The 25,123-nt window shown below is 40.2% G+C and overlaps 1 protein-coding gene across 1 annotated transcript in view; it reads right to left on the bottom strand.

Annotated features, from left to right (window-relative positions):
• The window catches only part of LOC310854731 (MAM domain-containing glycosylphosphatidylinositol anchor protein 1-like), a gene marked incomplete at both ends in the record, with an annotated part of 191,228 nt that extends 167,383 nt beyond the window's left edge, over nt 1–23,845 (bottom strand). Inside the window, one exon of the mRNA XM_083759404.1 lies at nt 23,779–23,845. Within this exon, the coding sequence (XP_083615530.1) occupies nt 23,779–23,845 (67 nt within the window). The remainder of the gene's footprint in view (nt 1–23,778) is intronic.
• Between the last annotated feature and the right edge of the window lie 1,278 nt (nt 23,846–25,123).

The following is a 25,123-nucleotide window of genomic DNA, read 5'->3' as shown; positions in this document are numbered from 1 at the left end:
CATATTTGCCAACACTTTGTCTGACCACGCCTCATTTTCACAAGGCCAGGGACTTTTAACAGTGATGATTTCGGACAATACTCCCTGTATGGTGAGCACCGACTCTGACGTCAATATCGGTAGAGGGCGCTATAGGTCCGCGGGTTCATGTACTTTTTATTTGCATTGTAATCCCCATAGGGTTTTTTCAGATCGCCTCATAAAGAACTGTTTGAAAAATAAACAAATCATCCCGGCCGTTTCACTCATTTGGATATGAAGTATCAACTGACTACAAGAAACCAGTCAAAACGCTGCTGCGGAATTTTCGCTAGGAACAGACTGTATCAAATAAGTGACTGCAGGCTGTCACCTCCCTGCAAGGACAGTTTGTTAAATTATTATTCATGGATGAATAAAGAAAAAATAGGTTAATGAAAATATGTTTGCAGGCATTTATGCCTATATGTCTATGATAAAAAAGGTTATTCTGTTAAAATAACACAGGCCTATGATTATTATCAATAAATTCATATTATATCCATTATCCAGCAATATGAAAACAGTGCACCACCTTGACAATATGAAAATATCATCAGCATGATTAACCACATGAACCCCCGCTAATCTCGCAAATATATTCTACAGCAAGCAACTGATTCCTCTCCTAACGTCATGCCCTGGGCCTGGGTGATACAATGTATCAGATTAGTAATACTATTGCATTGAATTGCAAATTAATTGTTTTATTATAAATAAAATAAAACAATTGCAAATAAATACACAGATCATTTGTCTCGAGATCTGTAGCTTCGAGATCCGCCAGGGAAGAAAAGAGAGGGGGAAACGAACGTTTAAAAAGTACATTTGTGTTGATTTCTTTCGCTGGTTCAACTTCAATGCATTATGGGGCAGATTTGCTTTGCTGTGTTTTTGTAGTGACCATCGGATGGTCCCTACAATTCCCGGTGCATTGTGGTTTACTTCAGTCCACTACATTAGGGTGCAAAAATGCTCACTACATATCCTACATACACTATAACAAAATGGCGGAATACCAAAGTAGTGCACTATATGGGGCATAGGGCTAGAGTGTCTGCCCTGCATGAGATTGGGATGTCAGGGTTCCAAATTACACATTTTACCACGTAGAAACAAGACTTGCTTGGGCACCTAGGCTGGTAATCCAGCCTGACAGCATGTCACAGGTTTGAGTCCCGATCCCAACGATGTGTCACATCGGATCTCTCTCCCCATTTCCTGTCAGCCTACTGTTCATCTATCAATAAAGGCAGAAAAAGCCCCCCAAAATAACTAGTTCAGTCTGTTCCGCCTCCCTCGTCATTTGCAGTCTTTAACTGCCATTTTACCACCTTTCAAAACAAATGGTGGTGATCGATCTAACAAATAGAAGTCAGAAGTTCTGAATTCTATTTCCAAACAAATACAGGCTGTTAAAAAGTTATTGCCAGGAGTTTGTATTGACAGGACCTGTACACTGTGTGTGTGTGTGTGTGTGTGTGTGTGTGTGTGTGTGTGTGTGTGTGTGTGTGTGTGTGTGTGTGTGTGTGCGTGAGACGCCATGCAAGTCAGTTTTTACTATGCATATCCCTAACCTTAATTGTAGCCATAATCTCACAAAAATGAACCTAACCTTAACCCTAAAAAAAATTGCACCCATAATGACATTCAAAACCACAATTTTAGGAACTGTTAGATAATAGCTGTAACAGTACACCACTGAGCTTGCTGCTCCATTGCCTTTCTGGTGGTTCTTGGAATGTGACCAATGATAGCGCTTCACTTGGCCACACCCCCTGTGGCCACTTGGCCACACCAAGCGCTCCTTATTTAGTTGTCCACCTAGGAAAAGGAATATCGCCCACAGTCTACAGTTTAACCACATAAATCACCTAGCATCCCATATTGTTCTACCAACATTCAGTGAAAATGGCAGTTCATTGTGAGCTTGTTTCTGTTGCTTTCTGGCAAAGAGTTTTGGTGTAGACTCTAACCTGTAGAGGTAAAAATGGATGGGACAAACCCTCGAGTACCCTGGTCAACTAAGTATAACGTCTTTAAGTGGTTAACTGGTGTTTTAAACATTGTTATAATTTAGCTATTTTTGAAAAATCGTGAAAATATTTATTTCAGAAAACTGGAGGATTTAGAAGATTTTTCTTTTTAATGTTGAGGTCATTTTGAGGCCTAAAGGTTAAGCTCCTGGTGTGGTAGTGATGTTAAACTGTTAAATCAGAGGAGCACTCTTAGTTTAAAGTGAAGAAAGAAGTTCGGAGAGGGAACATAACTTGTGCCATTTAGCAGACAGTCCTTCCCAGAGTGTGTTGCAGCAAATTAGTCTCTCTCTCTCTCTCTCTCTCTCTCTCTCTCTCTCTCTCTCTCTCTCTCTCTCTCTCTCTCTCTTTCTTTCTCTAGGATACTTTGACCAGACAGTGAAATGGACGTTTTCGTCCTGTCAGGGACACCAACAGTTAAGGCTAGGTCTTCTTCCTTCCTGACTGTAGCCCCGAAATGGATTGTCTTGTTATCTAATAAGACTTTGCTGCTGACACCTTAAAGGCAGCTCATTATAATATTGGGCTTTGCCTTTGTTGTAACGAAGTATCGCGTTAAATGCCAGCACTGTCTATATAGCTACAAACCTTTCAGCGAAGAGACTTTGGTTATAAGGACGTCTAGTCGGTGGCATTTTTCCAAATGCCATAGACTTACAATTACCTGGAACACTGCACCATGAGCAAAGGCAATAACGTGTTTCTGATTATTTAAAAATGTACTGTCCGGTTTAGACTCACTTTCTTTTGTAGTGATGCACAGTAACGAAGAAGTGCAATAAACTTGAGTACTCAACTCAATACATGATTTTCACCCTCTATTTCATAGACTGTACTTCTGTCTCAATTCATTTCTGCGAATGGAAAAGGAAAAGGAATTTCAAATACAGGCGTACAAGCAGATCGGCTATACAAGCTCCCGAGTCTCAATGTAGGACCACGGCCACATCCCCCCTGGGGTGATGGTACATTACGAGCGTTTACCTGAGTGTTTATCTGGAGTTTTCTGTCATATACTGTACGCAACCGTATTCCATGTTTTGTGTGCAGTGTGGGCAGTACATACGTTCACCTGTGGGTGCGTGTGCGACGTGCGTGTGTGTTAACCCATTCTGACCTGAGATCAGATTCATACGAGGTTTCCGCCGGACACACACTGGTCTGATTAACCCATTCTGACCTGAGATCAGATTCTAAAAATGTCAGTCGTTCTTCGATTTAAAAAAAAATAGCAGACCTACAAGCTCGTATCGCGCCACTCGGTGGCGCGATATGAGCTTGTAGATCTGCTATTTTTCAATAGCTAAAGCATGACATGATGCCGACACCAAAATGGGTGCCCGGTCAGAATGGGTTAAAAGTGTAGAAAGCAGAAAGGAAAGTTTCTCTGACAGCTATCACATCTGATAGAAGACACTCACTTGTATGTTTTTGAAATCGTTGTGTCCTATACTTTTGTTCAACAAAGCCCATATATGTTCTATACATAGAATTTCTCATTTACAGTTACTACCTGCAGAACAAATTATTCTACGTTCTAGGTGAACTGCCTTCACACCATTCAAAAAAAGCTCATACTTTATCACACCCCAAACAGGGCAGTAGGAAGATATCACATAAAAACCATGACCCCACACCTGTTTAGAGACACACTTAACGAGAACAACTAAAGAGAACCACTTCTTCTATAAAGAGATACAACTATTCACTTGAGTGAGTGCCTGCGTGCCACATTGCCCATGCACCTCCCTGTCAGTGTGCCCAGCACCCTGTGGCCTCCACCTGGCACAGAGAGTCATGCACCTCTCTGTCAGTGTGCCCAGCACCCTGTGGCCTCCACCTGGCACAGAGAGTCATGCACCTCCCTGTCAGTGTGCCCAGCACCCTGTGGCCTCCACCTGGCTCAGAGAGTCACTGAGGGAAGGAAATGTGTTAAAACGTCACAGGAGGGGGTCCGGCTAGCCTCTCGCCCCAGGCAGGGGGGCTAGTGTGTAAACTATGGTCAACACATCACAGTAGTCACAGGCCTATGACCCTATAACACTGACCTGGAGGTTAATAGAAAAATGGCCAGGGTTTAATACACACTCAGACACAGTGAAAGGATAATCAGAGAGAGGAGAGCAGAAGATATCAGGTCATCATAATATGAACAATTGTGCCAATTGTCCCGACCCAAACATGGGTAAACTTGTTTGATTAAACATAACGTACCACTGAAAAATAGTTTCCATAGCTTATTATGTTTCGTAGAGGAGCACTGTGTGTACATCGCCTCGCCCAACAAAACCCATCTCCCAGCTTCCCAAGTGAAGCCTGACTCATACGTCGTACGACAGTAGTATTATAGGGTACTATTATTCCCCAGGGACCCCAGATGTCCGATTTCGGCACTGAAGACACTCCCTAGGGACGAGGGGGCGGGGCCTAACCGTTTTTTCCGATGACGTCATAGTATTGATTTTGCTAATGGCACTTTGCCAGTTTGGCAGTTAGTGTCATCATGATTGTAGTTCTGCTTTTGTGTGAGGATCTCATCATATTGATCGTGTTTGGGTGGACTTTGCCAGTTTGGGTCAGCATATTGATTATGTATACATGCAATTTTCATCTTTGGCAGTTGGGGGATCAATATGATTCTAGTTCTGCTTTCGAATTGGTTTCACATCCCCATCTGTTCAAACTGAACTGCGCATGCACTGATTTGTGTCAGCTGATTCTGGACAGAGTGTATGCGTGTGTGTGTGACTATTGATTTTGCATGCTTGGATCCAAACGAGCTGATCGTATTGATTTCACCTCTGGTGGTTGACTCTCTCTCTCTCTCTCTCTCTCTCTCTCTCTCTCTCTCTCTCTCTCTGACAAATATTGTCATGTATTCTGGCTCTCACCAAGAACCATGGAGCCGCTGAACTAAATGACTTACAGCTTAGATTATTTCCAGTTTGGTTATAAAAAGTTGGGGAGGAACTGATTATGCAACTATCAGCCTGCTTAACCCCTTGGCAAACCAACTCTAATTCCCCAGGTTAGTAGGCCAGGGTGCTTGTTATTGATTTTACGTTTCCTTTCAACCGCAAGCAGTGGTCTCAGTTGCCTTACTGAGGAAGGGCGGGACAGTGGGGAGGAAGCATACAGAGCATATCTATTATCTCTTCAGAACTGGTGCATGGAAAAAAAAAAAACCTCATTAGGGATCAATGTGACAAAAACAAAAGAAGCTTGTCATTCATGAAGAGGAACCTGTGCAGGCCATTACAAATGGTGGACAAATAGTGGAGGTAGTAGACAGTTTTAAATAGTTAGGCAGATATATTGACAGCAAACTCATTTTCAGTGAAAATACCGAACAGATTTTTAAAACTTGTAACCAACGTCTCCACCTACTACGCAAGCTCAACTCCTTTAGAGTGAGCAAGCATATCATGGAAACAGTCTATAAAAACCTGATAGAGGGAGTCTTGAGTTTTAACATGGCAATGTGGTTTGGCAATCTAAAGGTCAAAGGAAGAAGCAAGCTGCAGCGAATAGTAAATCTAGCCTCAAAAATAATTGGGAAGAGACACCAGCAATTAGGCTGTATCTACAATGAGATACTTCGTAAAAAAAAAAAACTATCAAGATAGCAAACGACCCTGTCTCATCCACCCTGCACCGACTTCCAGCTACTTCCCTCTGGTAGACGGTACAAACTAGGCATGCCATGGTATGAGATTTTACACTACGGTACGATGCCGATATTGATAATCTATACCTGGTATTCCAAGGTATTTATATTTATAAAAATAAAATAAAAAGATTGCCCCCCTGACCTATGTCTAGTGACTACCTCGACATCCTTATAAGCCCTTCTTTGTTCCCCAACATGCAGGCCTACACATATATATATCAGAGCTGCCATGTCTCACCCTTTGAGTGTGACAGTCACGCAATTTAACCCTTTACCACGCACCACGCCACACATGCCATTTCACACGCATTATAAATTTATAATGATAAATAACAATTTTCTCTGCGGCTCCGCCGCGTAATAACGCACGCTCCTCACAAACGGTAAAATAGCCGATCTGCATGCAGCGCTGATATATGCAGGAGGGTAAACAGCAGGGTCCCTGACTGTGTGACGCATGGAAATGAGCCATGCGGAGTTTAACATCGCTTCGAAATATTTTTCATGGAAGACAATATAGCCCCCACAATTAAGTTACAACAAGTGAGTAAGTGACCTGTGACTATCTCTCTTCTATACTGGTGTGTGGCGTCTCTTGCGTGATATGAGGAAGTGGAACGGTGCCATAGCCCGTGTACATTATAGGGACAAAGTCGTGTGTGTGTGTGTGTGTGTGTGTGTGAAGGGGGAGGGGCCGCATCGCGACTTGTTTCTGTTCATAGAGAGAGAGAGCCCACAGATGTGTTTGAACTAAGAAAATGTAAAAATAAGGATTTTTCCCACATTCCAGTTTTCTGACATATTCCCCAATTTCCACTGAGATTATGGGGTGAATGAATGTGGCCAGACCCATCTTCTCTTTCTGTCATAGTGACATTGTCCTGCATCAGATCATGTCCAAATCAGGTTCTCCAATCTCCAGTAGCCTCTTCAGTTTTTTGAAGATTTTTTGAGTGGTGCAACCACTCCCTTACGGAGCTATTTGTGTGGCTGGCTGGGTCTGAGCACTATGTGTGTGGCTTGCTGGCTGGCTGGGTCTGAGCACTATGTGTGTGGCTGGCTGGCTGGCTGGCTGGGTCTGAGTACTATGTGTGTGGCTTGCTGGCTGGCTGGCTGGGTCTGAGGAGCATAGATAGATAGATATCTTTTTCATTTCTACTTTAAGCATGAGGAGGCTGTCAGTGCAGGGAGAGCAGCTGGCATGGAGGTGAAGACATCAGTGTTAAGGTTAAATATCAACGTTAAAACGGGCCAAATCGACATAAAAAAAGAAAAAAAGAATCGCCGCCGCCCTTCGGACGGCGTCGAACACATTAAGACACTAGAGTCTCACTCTTGACATTTTCTGAAATATGGCAGCCCTGTATATATATATATATCATAATATATGCCATGATTATGAATTGATTACCCTGGACCGAATGGAAACAAGACAGCAAGGACTTTTATCAGTGATCCCTTTGGATATGTGGTTGTCTGTATCCTATACTGATTACACTTCTGCCAATAAACTATTCAGTCAGTGAATCAATACCTATTCCCCAGTCCCCATTGTATTTCACTGTACTATGGTTCCCCCTAATGGCCGTTTTGTACCCAGTATGGTGGAGCAGAGGTGATGCAATCTGCGCATGATCACAACTGTCAATGTGTGCCTCCGTGTTGACAGTCCACACTTAGTTACTACATATGGAAATATGGAATATACATTTGGATCTGGGTGTTTTTCAGCAACACTAACTCAAAGGTAGGAAGCAACTTTTCAATCTACTGCATCTGTGGGGTGAAAATATTTGTGTTAAGTGTTGTTGATGTTGTTGTAACCGTTTGTTTTTTACTGTTTGGTAAAGTTTTGCATGGTTCAGGTTGTCTTAAGGTTTTGTTTTAATGTATGACTTGGATTATTTTGGTACGTGGTGGCGTATTTTGTGACAGTTGGATGGTTCATGATGTCTTAATGTTTTGTTTTAATGCATGACATGGGTTATTTTTGGTATGTGATGTGGTGTTTTGTGACATTTGCACGGTTCACGGTGTCTTAATGTTTTGTTTTAATGCATGACATGGGTTATTTTTGGTATGTGGTGTGGTGTTTTATGAGTTATGCATGGTTCATGATGTCTTATTGTCTTGGTTTAATGTATGACTTGGGTTATTTTTGGTATGTGGTGTGGTGTTTTGTGACAGTTGCACGGTTCATGATGTCTTAAGGTTTTGTTTTAATGTATGACTTGGGGTATTTTTGGCAAGTGGTGGTGTATTTTGTGACATTTGCATGGTTCAGGGTGTCTTAATGTTTTGGTTTAATGTATGACTTGGGTTATTTTTGGTATGTGGTGTGGTGTTTTGTGACATTTGCACGGTTCATGATGTCTTAATGTTTTGGTTTAATGTATGACTTGGGTTATTTTTGGTATGTGGTGTGATGTTTTGTGACATTTGCATGGTTCAGGGTGTCTTAATGTTTTGTTTTAATGCATGACATGGGTTATTTTTGGTACGTGATGTGGTGTTTTATGAGTTATGCATGGTTCATGATGTCTTAATGTTTTGGTTTAATGTGTGACTTGGGTTATTTTTGGTAGATGGTGGTGTTTTGTGACATTTGCATGGTTCAGGGTGTCTTAATGTTTTGTTTTAATGCATGACATGGGTTATTTTTGGTACGTGGTGATGTATTTTTGGTATGTGGGTATGTGGTTGGGGAATTTTTACATGGTTCATGATGTCTTAATGATTTGTTTAAGGTATGAGTTGTATTATTTTGGTAAGTGATTGTATGTTTTGTGGCATTTGCATGGTTCATGATGTCTTAACGGTTTATTTTAATGTATGACTTGGATTATTTTTGGTAGATGGGGGTGTATTTTGTGGCGTTTGCATGGTGCATGGTTCAGGCATGCCGTGGGCATGTCTGTGGCCGTTTGAGCTGTGAGGTTGGGGGTTAATACTGAGTAATGTACGGTTAGTTCATGCTAGTAGGGTACATGTTTAAAGTAATCATGTATATCATATTGGCGTAACTAAATTTGAAATGAGTTGAGTGGACTATGTATTTTTAGATGAACACACTATGTTGTTCACCTACAATTATAGGGATCGATGACTAGAGTAGATTGACGGCATTTTACAATAGCTACTATTACGTATTATTGACATTTAAAGTTAGATAGACTATAGTCTATACTACATGGTGGTATAGGCATCCATGGATTTCCAGGGAATTCAACCCGAATCTGTAGACGGGGCCTGGACACAAAACACAATGTTTTGTGTTGACAATAACTACGAGGCAATAACAGCCATCATACTAGTAAATATTATGTATACTAGTTAAATTATTTAAACTCTGTGATTTGGCATAGACATTTTTTTCACGACACATAGGAAGAGTCTAAACTACATGCATAATAATAAAATATGGTTGAATGTTTCAAATACTGGATAGTTAGAATGGGTCATGCATGTTTTTAATACAAGCACCTTAACATCACCATGTCTGATGGTGCAGTGTGTAAATGTAACAGGTTATCTACATGGTGTATACTAAAGCATGTAATACTGATGTACCGATGTTTTTCCAAGAGTTCAGATCGTATAGTTTAGAAAATTGTGTAAGTCTATACTATACGAGGTCTTTAGATCATGGTCAGCACCAAATATCATACCAAAAGTCTGTATCTTATGTTTATCAGGTTTTATTTTGATCAGAAAATAGACAATTATGCAGATGAACATACAATGTAGCACAACATGGAGCAAAATGTACAAGACAATGAATTCACCAGGACATCAAATATACTCAGTCATCAACTATTTATAATGTATATATATATATATATATATATATATATATATATATAGATATATATACAACGATGCAATCAGGTCAATCATAGTGGCAATAGTTATGTCCTTGATTATTATTTTTTGGATCATATCAGGGTAAATCCTTCCAGTAATGCAAATAAGATGTACATAGCCTATGGATTCTTGACATTGGCAGTGGTCCTACCTCAATACCGCTAGTTCTCATTACCTTAATAACCCCCGGTATAAAATCATCAGTCCACAACTTGTTCATTAAATCTTTAAAATGATTGTAGAAGTAATATCGGGGCGTAATATTCAAACATGTGTGCTCGGTTTGACTAGAATGGTCTATGCGGCAGCCGTTGCAATCATCCTTCATCTGTTCGGTTATAGCGTTTGCGAGTAGTTGACCAACATGTATTTTCAGAATATCTGTAAGATTTGTGGGGTTTGTCCCAGCAAACTCATCCAAAGTCAGTGGCCAATTCAGGGGGTATGGCGGCGAAAGCAATGGTGTGTCGGAGGCTGGAGGGTCATGGGGAGCAGTTGAATTTGGGGGTGATAGGTCTACCCTCTCAAAATACTCTGTGTCCCCCGCACCATAGCCCCAAAATGCCCTCTCAAAATGTTCATCGTTCTCCGGATCATAGTCGCAAAATGCCCGGGCATCATCATCATATTCATCGCTGTCCGTATCTGCAGTACTGATGTTATGCCACCACGGGGGGTGTATACATGGTCCATTGCGGGTCCATCCACCATGAGAGGTCCCTTCATTCGAGTTTGATTCTCCCAATGAAGAAGTAGAATCCTCCATGGTGCGTGAATGGCGCAATATACCGGCAATAAGGATATTATCTACATCTATGCACCTACTCTATATAGCCTATGCCGTGGACTCTCCAAGCTTAAATTATAAAGTATATTGATCAATATTGTTCAAAATCGTATGGCTAATAATTAACAAAAATTGATACATGTACATGTAGAAACATGCATTAATTTTTAGATACTGGTTTGAAACTGCTGACGACAACATAAGTTAATAGCCTAGTTGAAATGTATCAGTGTAAATGTATTGTAGACACTACCATGAATAATCACTGAGAGGGGTGGGGTGTATAGCTAAGGAACAAACTAATTAAAAGGGAGGGCTCAGATCTAGATGTATGTATAGAGCAAAGAGAGTTAGGCTTATTCGCACCAGAGGATAAGGCTTATTCACACCAGAGGATAAGGCTATAGGAGATAATTTCTCAGGAAACACCATTTGTCATCAACTATCTCCTCTCAGTATTAGTCATGGAGGCTATGGGTAAACCACGTAACCCCGTTGAACCTGTGGAGCACCAGTCATATAGCCCGTATATTACCCCTCTCAGACTAGAGGAATATAATTCAACACGGGGTAGATTTGTCTATACCCGTGATTTTGAATTATACAAAGAGAGGGCAGAGGACGAGATCATGGCCGCGGAGCTGCTAAGTAACCATATGTCGAGAATTGATGAGCAGGACTTCGAGTCGGACGGGTTAATAATCGATACGGATGAGGAATATTTTGCTAGCATCGAACCATTGGACATGACTACGAGCAAGAAAATTCCTGGACTGTCCGAAAATGCGGAATTTGTACACCTCTCCCTTACAACCCCGTCCTCCCGAGCACCGAACTCTGAACCAGAGAACTACTCCAATCCACCACCATCCCCTGCAGACTCTGGTGATGAGGACGTACCCTCCCCTCTGTCTGCACCCAAGGCATGTCGACGATCTCAGCGTCTGCTTCACCTAAAAACTAGATGGTTGAAACCCAACTCTACCTGGTTGAAACCCCAAAGCAAATGGGAATGAACTGAACATGTCTATTAAATGTAATGTGTAACATACTTGTGTAAATACGTGCTATGTTTCTCAGTAATAAAAACAAAAAAAAAATCAACATATCTTCATTGTTGTTTTTATTTCATATATATATATATATATATATATATATATATATTTACACTATTACCGGTGTTAGATTCTAGTTAGGTTCTTACGGTGGTAGTATACTAAACTTTGCGACTATTGTAACTAATCAGGATTATGCATTGGTGATGATCCTTCCTTCTTTTGTTGGGGGTGTAACGTATCCGGTACTGTATACAAAACCCTGTTTGACCTCAAAGGTCGGCCATGATTAGTATGGCAGTTATTCTTTAGGCTCCACCTCTCCGGGGATGTTCTTAAATACGGAGAATAACCCTACATAACAGAGTAATCCTACAATAGAGACACTAGCTGCCCGCGAAGAAAGAAAGACAACATGTACTCTACGTGCTACCAAGATGAGAATAGGAAAGTTTGGGCCTTATCTGACGGGCGGAAAATTCGTCTGTCGTTTTTTCCCTTCAAGAATCAGCGATTTATTGAACTCTATACATTGGAAACAGGCGACAGTATCTTTGAAGACCGGCTGCCTTACATACGCATCTATGCATCTGAATTTGAGCGATTGGTCCCTCCTATTCTTGAGTTCTGTAAGTATTTGCAATTGGATACAAAGATAAACCCTGGCTATATCAAGCCATCTCGATTTGTACGGGCGAGCTCTGAAATGCCCTCACGTAGTGACACTGAGGGCTTCATCGTTGACTGTTCTAGGTCAAACTTATGGTTGCTACTAAGATACAAATCTCAATGCGGTACCCCAGTTGAAAGACCTAAGAGTATCATGGAGAAAGAGAAATGCTTTCCAATCCAACTAGCCGTTGGTGTGGATGATTTAGGGATTCTAAAGCATGTGATGTGTGAAGCCTTGGATTTCTTCACAACTATAGAGAATCAATCTTTGGACCTACTGGAAGGCTACCTTAGAGGCGCCAAACGTGTGGATTCACGATCATTGGACTACTTCAATGAAAAGAAACTGAGGCTTGTGGATTACCAGACAAGCCATTCCAGACCTACGGGGTTCTCGTTCGGTAATCCCAGACATAGTAGCTTCTCGCTCGGTGATCCCCCAAAGCCAGCTGGCGCTACATTATTCTCAATGGATAACCGTCCTGTAAATCATAATTCGTACAGCGCCCTAGAAAACGATGCACCCACACCCCACTCTGATCTAGAAACCGATGGACCAACAATTGCATCTACCAGCCCACCCCCTCCTACATTATAGGTAAAATGCTAACTCATTATTGCCGGTATATTGCGCCATTCACGCACCATGGAGGATTCTACTTCTTCATTGGGAGAATCAAACTCGAATGAAGGGACCTCTCATGGTGGATGGACCCGCAATGGACCATGTATACACCCCCCGTGGTGGCATAACATCAGTACTGCAGATACGGACAGCGATGAATATGATGATGATGCCCGGGCATTTTGCGACTATGATCCGGAGAACGATGAACATTTTGAGAGGGCATTTTGGGGCTATGGTGCGGGGGACACAGAGTATTTTGAGAGGGTAGACCTATCACCCCCAAATTCAACTGCTCCCCATGACCCTCCAGCCTCCGACACACCATTGCTTTCGCCGCCATACCCCCTGAATTGGCCACTGACTTTGGATGAGTTTGCTGGGACAAACCCCACAAATCTTACAGATATTCTGAAAATACATGTTGGTCAACTACTCGCAAACGCTATAACCGAACAGATGAAGGATGATTGCAACGGCTGCCGCATAGACCATTCTAGTCAAACCGAGCACACATGTTTGAATATTACGCCCCGATATTACTTCTACAATCATTTTAAAGATTTAATGAACAAGTTGTGGACTGATGATTTTATACCGGGGGTTATTAAGGTAATGAGAACTAGCGGTATTGAGGTAGGACCACTGCCAATGTCAAGAATCCATAGGCTATGTACATCTTATTTGCATTACTGGAAGGATTTACCCTGATATGATCCAAAAAATAATAATCAAGGACATAACTATTGCCACTATGATTGACCTGATTGCATCGTTGTATATATATCTATATATATATATATATATATATATATATATATATATATATATATATATATATATATATATATATATATATATACATTATAAATAGTTGATGACTGAGTATATTTGATGTCCTGGTGAATTCATTGTCTTGTACATTTTGCTCCATGTTGTGCTACATTGTATGTTCATCTGCATAATTGTCTATTTTCTGATCAAAATAAAACCTGATAAACATAAGATACAGACTTTTGGTATGATATTTGGTGCTGACCATGATCTAAAGACCTCGTATAGTATAGACTTACACAATTTTCTAAACTATACGATCTGAACTCTTGGAAAAACATCGGTACATCAGTATTACATGCTTTAGTATACACCATGTAGATAACCTGTTACATTTACACACTGCACCATCAGACATGGTGATGTTAAGGTGCTTGTATTAAAAACATGCATGACCCATTCTAACTATCCAGTATTTGAAACATTCAACCATATTTTATTATTATGCATGTAGTTTAGACTCTTCCTATGTGTCGTGAAAGAAATGTCTATGCCAAATCACAGAGTTTAGATAATTTAACTAGTATACATAATATTTACTAGTATGATGGCTGTTATTGCCTCGTAGTTATTGTCAACACAAAACATTGTGTTTTGTGTACAGGCCCCGTCTACAGATTCGGGTTGAATTCCCTGGAAATCCATGGATGCCTATACCACCATGTAGTATAGACTATAGTCTATCTAACTTTAAATGTCAATAATACGTAATAGTAGCTATTGTAAAATGCCGTCAATCTACTCTAGTCATCGATCCCTATAATTGTAGGTGAACAACATAGTGTGTTCATCTAAAAATACATAGTCCACTCAACTCATTTCAAATTTAGTTACGCCAATATGATATACATGATTACTTTAAACATGTACCCTACTAGCATGAACTAACCGTACATTACTCAGTATTAACCCCCAACCTCACAGCTCAAACGGCCACAGACATGCCCACGGCATGCCTGAACCATGCACCATGCAAACGCCACAAAATACACCCCCATCTACCAAAAATAATCCAAGTCATACATTAAAATAAACCGTTAAGACATCATGAACCATGCAAATGCCACAAAACATACAATCACTTACCAAAATAATACAACTCATACCTTAAACAAATCATTAAGACATCATGAACCATGTAAAAATTCCCCAACCACATACCCACATACCAAAAATACATCACCACGTACCAAAAATAACCCATGTCATGCATTAAAACAAAACATTAAGACACCCTGAACCATGCAAATGTCACAAAACACCACCATCTACCAAAAATAACCCAAGTCACACATTAAACCAAAACATTAAGACATCATGAACCATGCATAACTCATAAAACACCACATCACGTACCAAAAATAACCCAAGTCATGCATTAAAACAAAACATTAAGACACCCTGAACCATGCAAATGTCACAAAACATCACACCACATACCAAAAATAACCCAAGTCATACATTAAACCAAAACATTAAGACATCATGAACCGTGCAAATGTCACAAAACACCACACCACATACCAAAAATAACCCAAGTCATACATTAAACCAAAACATTAAGACACCCTGAACCATGCAAATGTCACAAAATACACCACCACTTGCCAAAAATACCCCAAGTCATACATTAAAACAAAACCTTAAGACATCATGAACCGTGCAACTGTCACAAAACACCACACCACATACCAAAAATAACCCAAGTCATACATTAAACCAAGACAATAAGACATCATGAACCATGCATAACTCATAAAACACCACACCACATACCAAAAATAACCCATGTCATGCATTAAAACAAAACATTAAGACACCGTGAACCGTGCAAATGTCACAAAACACCACATCACATACCAAAAATAACCCATGTCATGCATTAAAACAAAACATTAAGACATCATGAACCATCCAACTGTCACAAAATACGCCACCACGTACCAAAATAATCCAAGTCATACATTAAAACAAAACCTTAAGACAACCTGAACCATGCAAAACTTTACCAAACAGTAAAAAACAAACGGTTACAACAACATCAACAACACTTAACACAAATATTTTCACCCCACAGATGCAGTAGATTGAAAAGTTGCTTCCTACCTTTGAGTTAGTGTTGCTGAAAAACACCCAGATCCAAATGTATATTCCATATTTCCATATGTAGTAACTAAGTGTGGACTGTCAACACGGAGGCACACATTGACAGTTGTGATCATGCGCAGATTGCATCACCTCTGCTCCACCATACTGGGTACAAAACGGCCATTAGGGGGAACCATAGTACAGTGAAATACAATGGGGACTGGGGAATAGGTATTGATTCACTGACTGAATAGTGTATTGGCAGAAGTGTAATCAGTATAGGATACAGACAACCACATATCCAAAGGGATCACTGATAAAAATCCTTGCTGTCTTGTTTCCATTCGGTCCAGGGTAATCAATTCATAATCATGGCATATATTATGATATATATATATATATATATGTGTAGGCCTGCATGTTGGGGAACAAAGAAGGGCTTATAAGGATGTCGAGGTAGTCACTAGACATAGGTCAGGGGGGCAATCTTTTTATTTTATTTTTATAAATATAAATACCTTGGAATACCAGGTATAGATTATCAATATCGGCATCGTACCGTAGTGTAAAATCTCATACCATGGCATGCCTAGTTTGTACCGTCTACCAGAGGGAAGTAGCTGGAAGTCGGTGCAGGGTGGATGAGACAGGGTCGTTTGCTATCTTGATAGTTTTTTTTTTTTACGAAGTATCTCATTGTAGATACAGCCTAATTGCTGGTGTCTCTTCCCAATTATTTTTGAGGCTAGATTTACTATTCGCTGCAGCTTGCTTCTTCCTTTGACCTTTAGATTGCCAAACCACATTGCCATGTTAAAACTCAAGACTCCCTCTATCAGGTTTTTATAGACTGTTTCCATGATATGCTTGCTCACTCTAAAGGAGTTGAGCTTGCGTAGTAGGTGGAGACGTTGGTTACAAGTTTTAAAAATCTGTTCGGTATTTTCACTGAAAATGAGTTTGCTGTCAATATATCTGCCTAACTATTTAAAACTGTCTACTACCTCCACTATTTGTCCACCATTTGTAATGGCCTGCACAGGTTCCTCTTCATGAATGACAAGCTTCTTTTGTTTTTGTCACATTGATCCCTAATGAGGTTTTTTTTTTTTCCATGCACCAGTTCTGAAGAGATAATAGATATGCTCTGTATGCTTCCTCCCCACTGTCCCGCCCTTCCTCAGTAAGGCAACTGAGACCACTGCTTGCGGTTGAAAGGAAACGTAAAATCAATAACAAGCACCCTGGCCTACTAACCTGGGGAATTAGAGTTGGTTTGCCAAGGGGTTAAGCAGGCTGATAGTTGCATAATCAGTTCCTCCCCAACTTTTTATAACCAAACTGGAAATAATCTAAGCTGTAAGTCATTTAGTTCAGCGGCTCCATGGTTCTTGGTGAGAGCCAGAATACATGACAATATTTGTCAGAGAGAGAGAGAGAGAGAGAGAGAGAGAGAGAGAGAGAGTCAACCACCAGAGGTGAAATCAATACGATCAGCTCGTTTGGATCCAAGCATGCAAAATCAATAGTCACACACACACGCATACACTCTGTCCAGAATCAGCTGACACAAATCAGTGCATGCGCAGTTCAGTTTGAACAGATGGGGATGTGAAACCAATTCGAAAGCAGAACTAGAATCATATTGATCCCCCAACTGCCAAAGATGAAAATTGCATGTATACATAATCAATATGCTGACCCAAACTGGCAAAGTCCACCCAAACACGATCAATATGACGAGATCCTCACACAAAAGCAGAACTACAATCATGATGACACTAACTGCCAAACTGGCAAAGTGCCATCAGCAAAATCAATATAATGACGTCATCGGAAAAAAGGGTTAGGCCCCGCCCCCTCGTCCCTAGGGAGTGTCTTCAGTGCCGAAATCGGACATAGGGGTCCCTGGGGAATAATAGTACCCTATAATACTACTTACGACATATTATGTTGAAAATAGCTGATCTGCAAGCTCACAACGTGTCGTGTCTACAACACGTTCTGAGCTTGTAGATCAGCTATTTTTAGGATGTGGAAATATGCAGGATGTGATACATTCAGAAATGTTTGCCTTCACAATAAAAGCATATCACTTTTCACAAGTTTAAAAGAGCTAGCGTCTTCATTTTTACCATATGACAAGACAGAAGCAAAGTGGAAAGGATTACGGATTATGTAGCATTTCACATTGCAAAAGGGTGCAGGAAGAGTGGGCACCTAAACATTGTGTTAAATTGGCAATTCGTTCCAAAATGTAAAAATTAAAAAATGAAAATAAAACAAATTGGATAATGGTAATGAACATAATTTGTAAAAGTTGTCAATTTATTAATCCTCTTTTAGAGAGCTTCTGGGAGTAGTTCAAAATGTTGAATTATGAACTATGAAATGAACTAGGCTAGTTAATGTTTTAATTTGTGAACTGAACTTTGAACTATAGTTCATGTAGACAGTTTCCCCAACACAGATGATAATTATTATTAAACCTGATTAGTATATACCTGCTGATACTAAGCAGGAAGTAATACAGATTGCAGGAAGCAATCTAGATTGATTCTTAGATCATTTCTAATCTTTTTTTTTCCTCCTTTGGCATATTTCTCTAAAAAGGGTTAAAACATTGTTCATTTCAGCTTGACTTTAAATATCTTAGGGAGGTGGAAATATCTCACCAACCCTATGTAGAGCCTTCCAACCCCAACTCCCCTGCTCCACCTTCCTGCCTCAGAGCCACCAATAAATTATCTATGCTTATTAGGAAAGGGTGATATTCAGCATCCAAAATAAACTCTGCGGCAAACCCATGAAAGATTCACAAACAAAAAGTGCCGACATTGGTTGAAAACGAGTAGGTGAATAAGTACGTCACCTCGGAGACCAGTGCCTCTACCTGCATGGTAATTAGGCCTACATAAGCAAAGAGCAACATTTCTCATGACAGTGCATACATACAGAATGTGTTTTGGTATCAGTTACCCAGAACACATTTTTCATTATTTGTTTTTACAAATAAGAAGCTGGGTGAAGGGCAACATGGATAAGAATTTTCCTACCATTAAAGATGGAGTGCCATGATTCTTTTCCACCTTAAAACATGATCATCAGGTCTTATTGTTATATAAGGAGGAAGAATTATTTCCAAAAAGTGTGCAGTATTTGTTAAAATGTCGATTTATATGTTCATTAACACATTGTATGCTAGAGTTTTCTATTTGCTCAGGCTTGCTGGTGCTAAGCGATTAACATTGGACTTTTGAACTTTTTAGGGGCCCACAGCGAGGGGCCTCTTATAGCGAGAATCACATCGCATAAATAAAAAGTAGGCCAAACATGTCCACTTCAATTTAAAAAAAAAATTATGATTCTACCATCTTCCATTCTGGAGATATTGACCTTTTTCTAAAACCTGCTTTTGAAGGCACGCTGCTCGCTTGAAAAAACAGCAGAGATATGGAAGGTTGAAGTTGACAGACATTGACAGACAGATATAAAAATGAACACAAATAATATCATATACATACTACACACTGAATGAAAGCCCTGAATGTCTACTTTTAGGAGGAAAACAAATACACATGGTCCCATGTATAGTTTGTCAGTAATTGGCTATTGAATGCAGCTTGCGCCCACCAGAGAGGATTTCAGAAAATGCATGGACCAGAAGAACTATTATTCACAAAATAAGGCCTATAGCGAAATGTACATACTATATACCGTATGAAACAGAAGACTCTCTGCTTTCATAAGAAAAATACTTCTACTGTAATAATAATGAAAATCACACCCCTGTGAAGTGAGCAGTGCAATGTTGCGCAACATTGCACTGCTCACTTCACAGGGGTGTGATTTTCATTATTATTACAGTAGAAGTATTTTTCTTATGAAAGCAGAGAGTCTTCTGTTTCATACGGTATATAGTATGTACATTTCGCTATAGGCCTTATTTTGTGAATAATAGTTCTTCTGGTCCATGCATTTTCTGAAATCCTCTCTGGTGGGCGCAAGCTGCATTCAATAGCCAATTACTGACAAACTATATTTGTATATATTTGTATATTTGTTTTCCTCCTAAAAGTAGACATTCAGGGCTTTCATTCAGTGTGTAGTATGTATATGATAATAATTTATTTATGTTTATATCTGCCTGTCAATCTCTGTGACTTTAAACCTTTATAACTCGCTATGATAACTTCATGAGGAAATGCTCACTTCACAGGGGTGTGATTTTTATTATTATTACAGTATTAGTTTTTTTCTTATGAAAGCAGAGGGTCTTCTGTTTCATACGGTATATAATATGTACATGTCGCTATAGGCCTTATTTTGTGAATAATAGTTGGACCTGAACAACTGCATTCAATATCCTACTGACAAACTGTACATGGGATCAATATTATGTATTTGTTTTCCTCCTAAAAGTAGACAATTAGGGCTTTCATTCAGTGTGTAGTATGTATATGACAATAATTTATTTATGTTTATTTTTATATCTGCCTTCAGAACGATAGTATAACGGTGAGATGCGTTACTGGATCGGTGAGTTTAGTGGTTGAGGTTGACATGTCTGGACATGTTTGAGGAAAGAAGCACAGGAGAGAGAGATGATCAAATAACTGGCTGCTTTGTTGGACAACGCTATCTTCACTTTGTTTGGGCAAAGAAGCAGAGATCAGCGATGGAAAAGAGTTTTATCCACGGCAGATAAGTAATGACGTATTATCGAGGGACCGCCATGATCAACTAACTGCCTGGGACCGAGGCTACGTTGTCACCAGCCAATGCAGCCATCGCTATCCGTTGTGTGATTGTAGCCTTTTTATTCATTATAATTGCAGTGATAAGACCTATATCACAGCCGGGCGTCTCTCTCGATACCGTGGATATAGCCTACATCCACAATCACACAACGGATAGCGATGATGGCTGCATTGGCTGACGAAGACGTAGGCAGTAAGTTGATCATGGCGGTCCTTCGATAATACGTCATTACTTATCTGCCGTGGATATAAAGCTCTTTTCCATCGCTGATCGTGCTTCTTGCCCAAACAAACAAAGTGAAGACGCGATGGCGATCCACACAACGGATAGCGATGGCTGGTGAAGACTGAAGACGTAGCCAGGCAGTTAGTTGATCATGGCGTGTGCCGTGTGCGTGTTGAAAACGTTATGAAATGGCGATCGTTGAAGATTATTCTTGGTTTATATACTGGCAGAGGGCAAATCGACACGACTGCGTTATATCTTTTTCCGAGAATGAGAGAGCGGTGCAAGGCGATTACAAGGCGCAGTGTGGCCTGGGGCCAGGGAACTCAAACTGCAATGCGATCCGGGCAGAAGAGACTCAGACTCCCCCCACAAAGATTCCTCGGGAGAAACCATGTAGAAACAGGAGGGGAGGGGGAATCGAGTGTATTCACAGACACTAGACTACTACTAGATGGGTAACTCCATTTTAGATGCCCTGACATCTGCGTTGGTCTATGCCGTTGCCGTGCAGACCCATACGTGTAATGGAGGCATTGGAGGAGGGAGCGTCTTCGCCACAGACAGACCTCTTTTCAGGAGGGAGGGGCTTTTTACTCCCGGATCACATATTGGAGCTTCCTGGAGACGATCGCTGTTATTTTCCTCGGTGTCCTGGAGCATAGGACGTTGATGTACAGTAAGCAATAAAAAAACGTATAAAACGTATACATACGCTTCGCGCGTACGGCGTTCGATATTAATAAAGCGTATGGATACGTTTCCAGCATTTTTTGTGTTAAGTATGCCTGGTTTGCCTGTGGGTGGTGATGGGTGGTGATCCCCCTGAACTGAAGCCGCACCCACAGCTGTAGTTAGTAGGTTAGGGGAGGCGCTGATAGTGTGATGTCAATATATTACAGTTTTTTTTCATTGGCACGTTTGACTCTCAAGGGTTCAGCCTCCAGGAAGAAACCCTAAATACAAAGGGAATACATCATTGCACATAAAAACGACTCCAGGGTGTCTAATGAAGTACTGTCACCTGACACATGAAAAACTGGAAAAATACAAACATTGTGGCACTCCATCTTTAATAGAAACACCCATATAAAAGGCTACTGTATATGGAATGCAAAATCACAACAAAGACTAATTTCAGAATTATATACTACTACTAATATACATAATTCCGAACAGCACAAACAGAAATGGGAAAACGATGTTGGATATCAATATACGTTGAAAGCATGAAGATCTGTTACAGAGCTCACAGAAGACTCTGGTCAACACTAAACATAGACTTACACAATTCAAAATACTGTGGTATTAACACGCCACAGAGGATGCATCGATTCAGCCCCAACACACCACCTACATGCCCACAATGAAGTGCACACACTTAAATAGCTTTTGGAATAATATCTACAAATATACATCCGAGATATTAAAAAAAAAAAGTGCCACCAGACCCCAGAATTTCAATACTGGGAGATGTTGAGATGCTCAAGGAATTTAATGAGGACGAGAGGAAATCGATACTCTTAATAATGACAGCAGCAAAATATATATATATATATATTATCCAATTGGAAAGCAATTCAACCGCCCACACTCAAACAATGGTTATCATACAGCACATCAGAAAAAATGTTAAAGGGAAACCAATGGAATTTGACAGAATATGGGGGAACATTATTAATAATATAAGAAATATTGAGGGGAGGCTACCATAACAAACTGACTATGATGAACTTGTAGATTGATGAACTGATAAACTCACAAAATTAATCAAATATGATTATCTTGGCCTAAAGCTGGTGTGAAGGAAAAGGATGCATACGAGTACATTCAAAGTCTATTCTGAAGCTGTCTTTTTATTTATTCTTTATCTCTTTTTGCTATTGCGTACATTTATATTTGTACGCGTTGGGAGTTCCAGACCCACAGAAACACACCGAACCGGCCAGGTTCCGAAACGGTTGAGAAATGACAGTTACCGTGTGGGGGTCCCTCTACTGTGTACTGTACTGTACTGTACTGTACTGTACTGTACTGTACTGTACTGTACTGTACTGTACTGTACTGTACTGTACTGTACTGTACTGTACTGTACTGTACTGTACTGTACTGGGACACCCAAAATCATCATATATACAGTTAATATGTGCGTGTGTGTTTTTGTGTGTGTGTGTGTGTGTGTGTGTGTGTGTGTGTGTGTGTGTTAGGTTGTGCACAGGTGGTGAAAAACAACCATGCTGTTTTCGTGCTTAGACACACCCAGCCAGCCAGCCAGCTACCCACACAAAAAACACTCAAAAATGAAGGTGTTTTGAATGGCTGCCACATGTCCTCAGACATCAACACAGAAATATCAAAGCTGGGAGATCAGTTCATGTCTCTGCTTTGCAAAGGTAAGGGTCTCTACAGATACGCACACCATTGAGGGGGATATTTTTTTGTACACGTCTATTATAGATTATTCGTTAAGGAAGATCTATATCTAAAATGTAAAATATTTGTTACCATGCCAGACAGTTTTGCAGTTAGACAATGCACAGCTGAGTTTCACACTTAGCAGACTTCAACACCACTGCTGAGATTCAACACTTACAGTACAAACATGCACTATACTCTAGATGTTTGCTCTTACAACAGCAATATCCACTCAATTATGTGAACTCAGTGCAATATTGAGTGGAACAGTGGATTACAGTCAGTACATACTCACGCACTTCTATCTACTACAGCACTTAAGACAGGCCCTTATAGACAATGTAAACCTGATAATATACACTGTTAAACACATATATGATTTCCTGGATTTCAATGTATTTATCTATTTATCTATCTATTATTTTTAAGATAGTGAACAACCCCACTAGTAAATCCAACTCTGTCAAATTAGCTGAATGGTGAAACTATTTGTTATTGTTAGTGTTCGTCCATGCGTGTACTGTGTATGTTGTTTACACTTTCTATAGGGCCATGCACTGATTCTTTCATTCCATAGAACACCAATCTAGAGCTGGTTTAATGAAAACACAAAGGGGAATCACTTACTGTAAAACAGACGTGTAATAAACAACACTGCAGCTGATGCAGCCGACATGCCTTAATATGATTAGAATGTAATTATTTTGTTGTGTGTAAAACACACTTACCATAAACTCCTTGACCCCGAGCATAATGATGGATGATAGAAAATAACAAAATCCATGAAAGTTCCATGTTTCAACTCCTTTCTGTCATAACCTGGAGAGACACAGACAGAAAATAAATGCTTTGTTGTTCTGCACTGAAAACCTTTCAGTGTTTGTGTACAGAATAACCAACCACATTGCTCCATTATGTTCATTATGCGATAAATTTGGTCACTAATCATGGAATTATTTTGAGTTAAACAGATGCAGCATTCTGCATATTAGAATAAGAATTTATTGTCCCGAAATTAGTATACAGACCAAGAAGCAGTGTTTGGTGGCAAAATAAACTTAATATAAATCTCATAATGTTAAAACAGTTTCAAGAACCCATTTTTAGCAGAGCATGCTTTTCTGCCTTTTTTAAACCTCACCCATTTTAATCCAATACACATGTACATACATACATACATACATACATACATACATACATACATAGCTTAAACTTGGACTCAGGGGGGTGGACGCCTCTGCCTTGCATAGTCCCCAGTGAATAGGCAGTTGGCCCTTCACTGGTAACCCTATTTTGGACTAATTTTAAATATATGAAGGTATTGCGGGCAGGGATTTTTACCAAAAAGGCCCCCCCCTTTTTAAATACACACACACATACATACCTACATACATACATTTCAGACGTTTTAGCAGTTTTTAAGGACCCACTTTTAGGCCAGTGCACCAGAGCAAATTCTTGCCTTTTTTTAAACCCTACCCATTCTAACCAAATACATACATACATACATACATACATACATACATACATACATACAAACTCTTGCCTTTTTTTAAACCCTACCCATTCTAACCAAATACATACATACACCCGGGTTAGCAACATATTACAGATACAGACACCCACACAACACACACAGCCAACCACACAACACACACAACACACACAGCCAACCACACAACACACACAACACACACAGCCAAACACACAACACACACAACACACACAACACACACAGCCAACCACACAACACACACAACACACACAGCCAACCACACGACACACACAACACACACAGCCAACCACACGACACACACAACACACACAGCCAACCACACGACACACACAACACACACAGCCAACCACACGACACACACAACACACACAACACAGACAGCCAACACAACACACACAGCCAACCACACAACACACACAACACACACAGCCAAACACACAACACACACAACACACACAGCCAACCACACAACACACACAACACACACAGCCAAACACACAACACACACAACACACACAACACACACAGCCAACCACACAACACACACAACACACACA

Source organism: Protomyctophum parallelum, assembly GCF_964188405.1.
Source record: "Protomyctophum parallelum genome assembly, chromosome: 2".
NCBI classification, from domain to species: domain Eukaryota; kingdom Metazoa; phylum Chordata; class Actinopteri; order Myctophiformes; family Myctophidae; genus Protomyctophum; species Protomyctophum parallelum.
The sequence above is the reverse complement of the archived record's forward strand: the minus strand, read 5'-3'. Positions and strand labels throughout refer to the sequence as shown.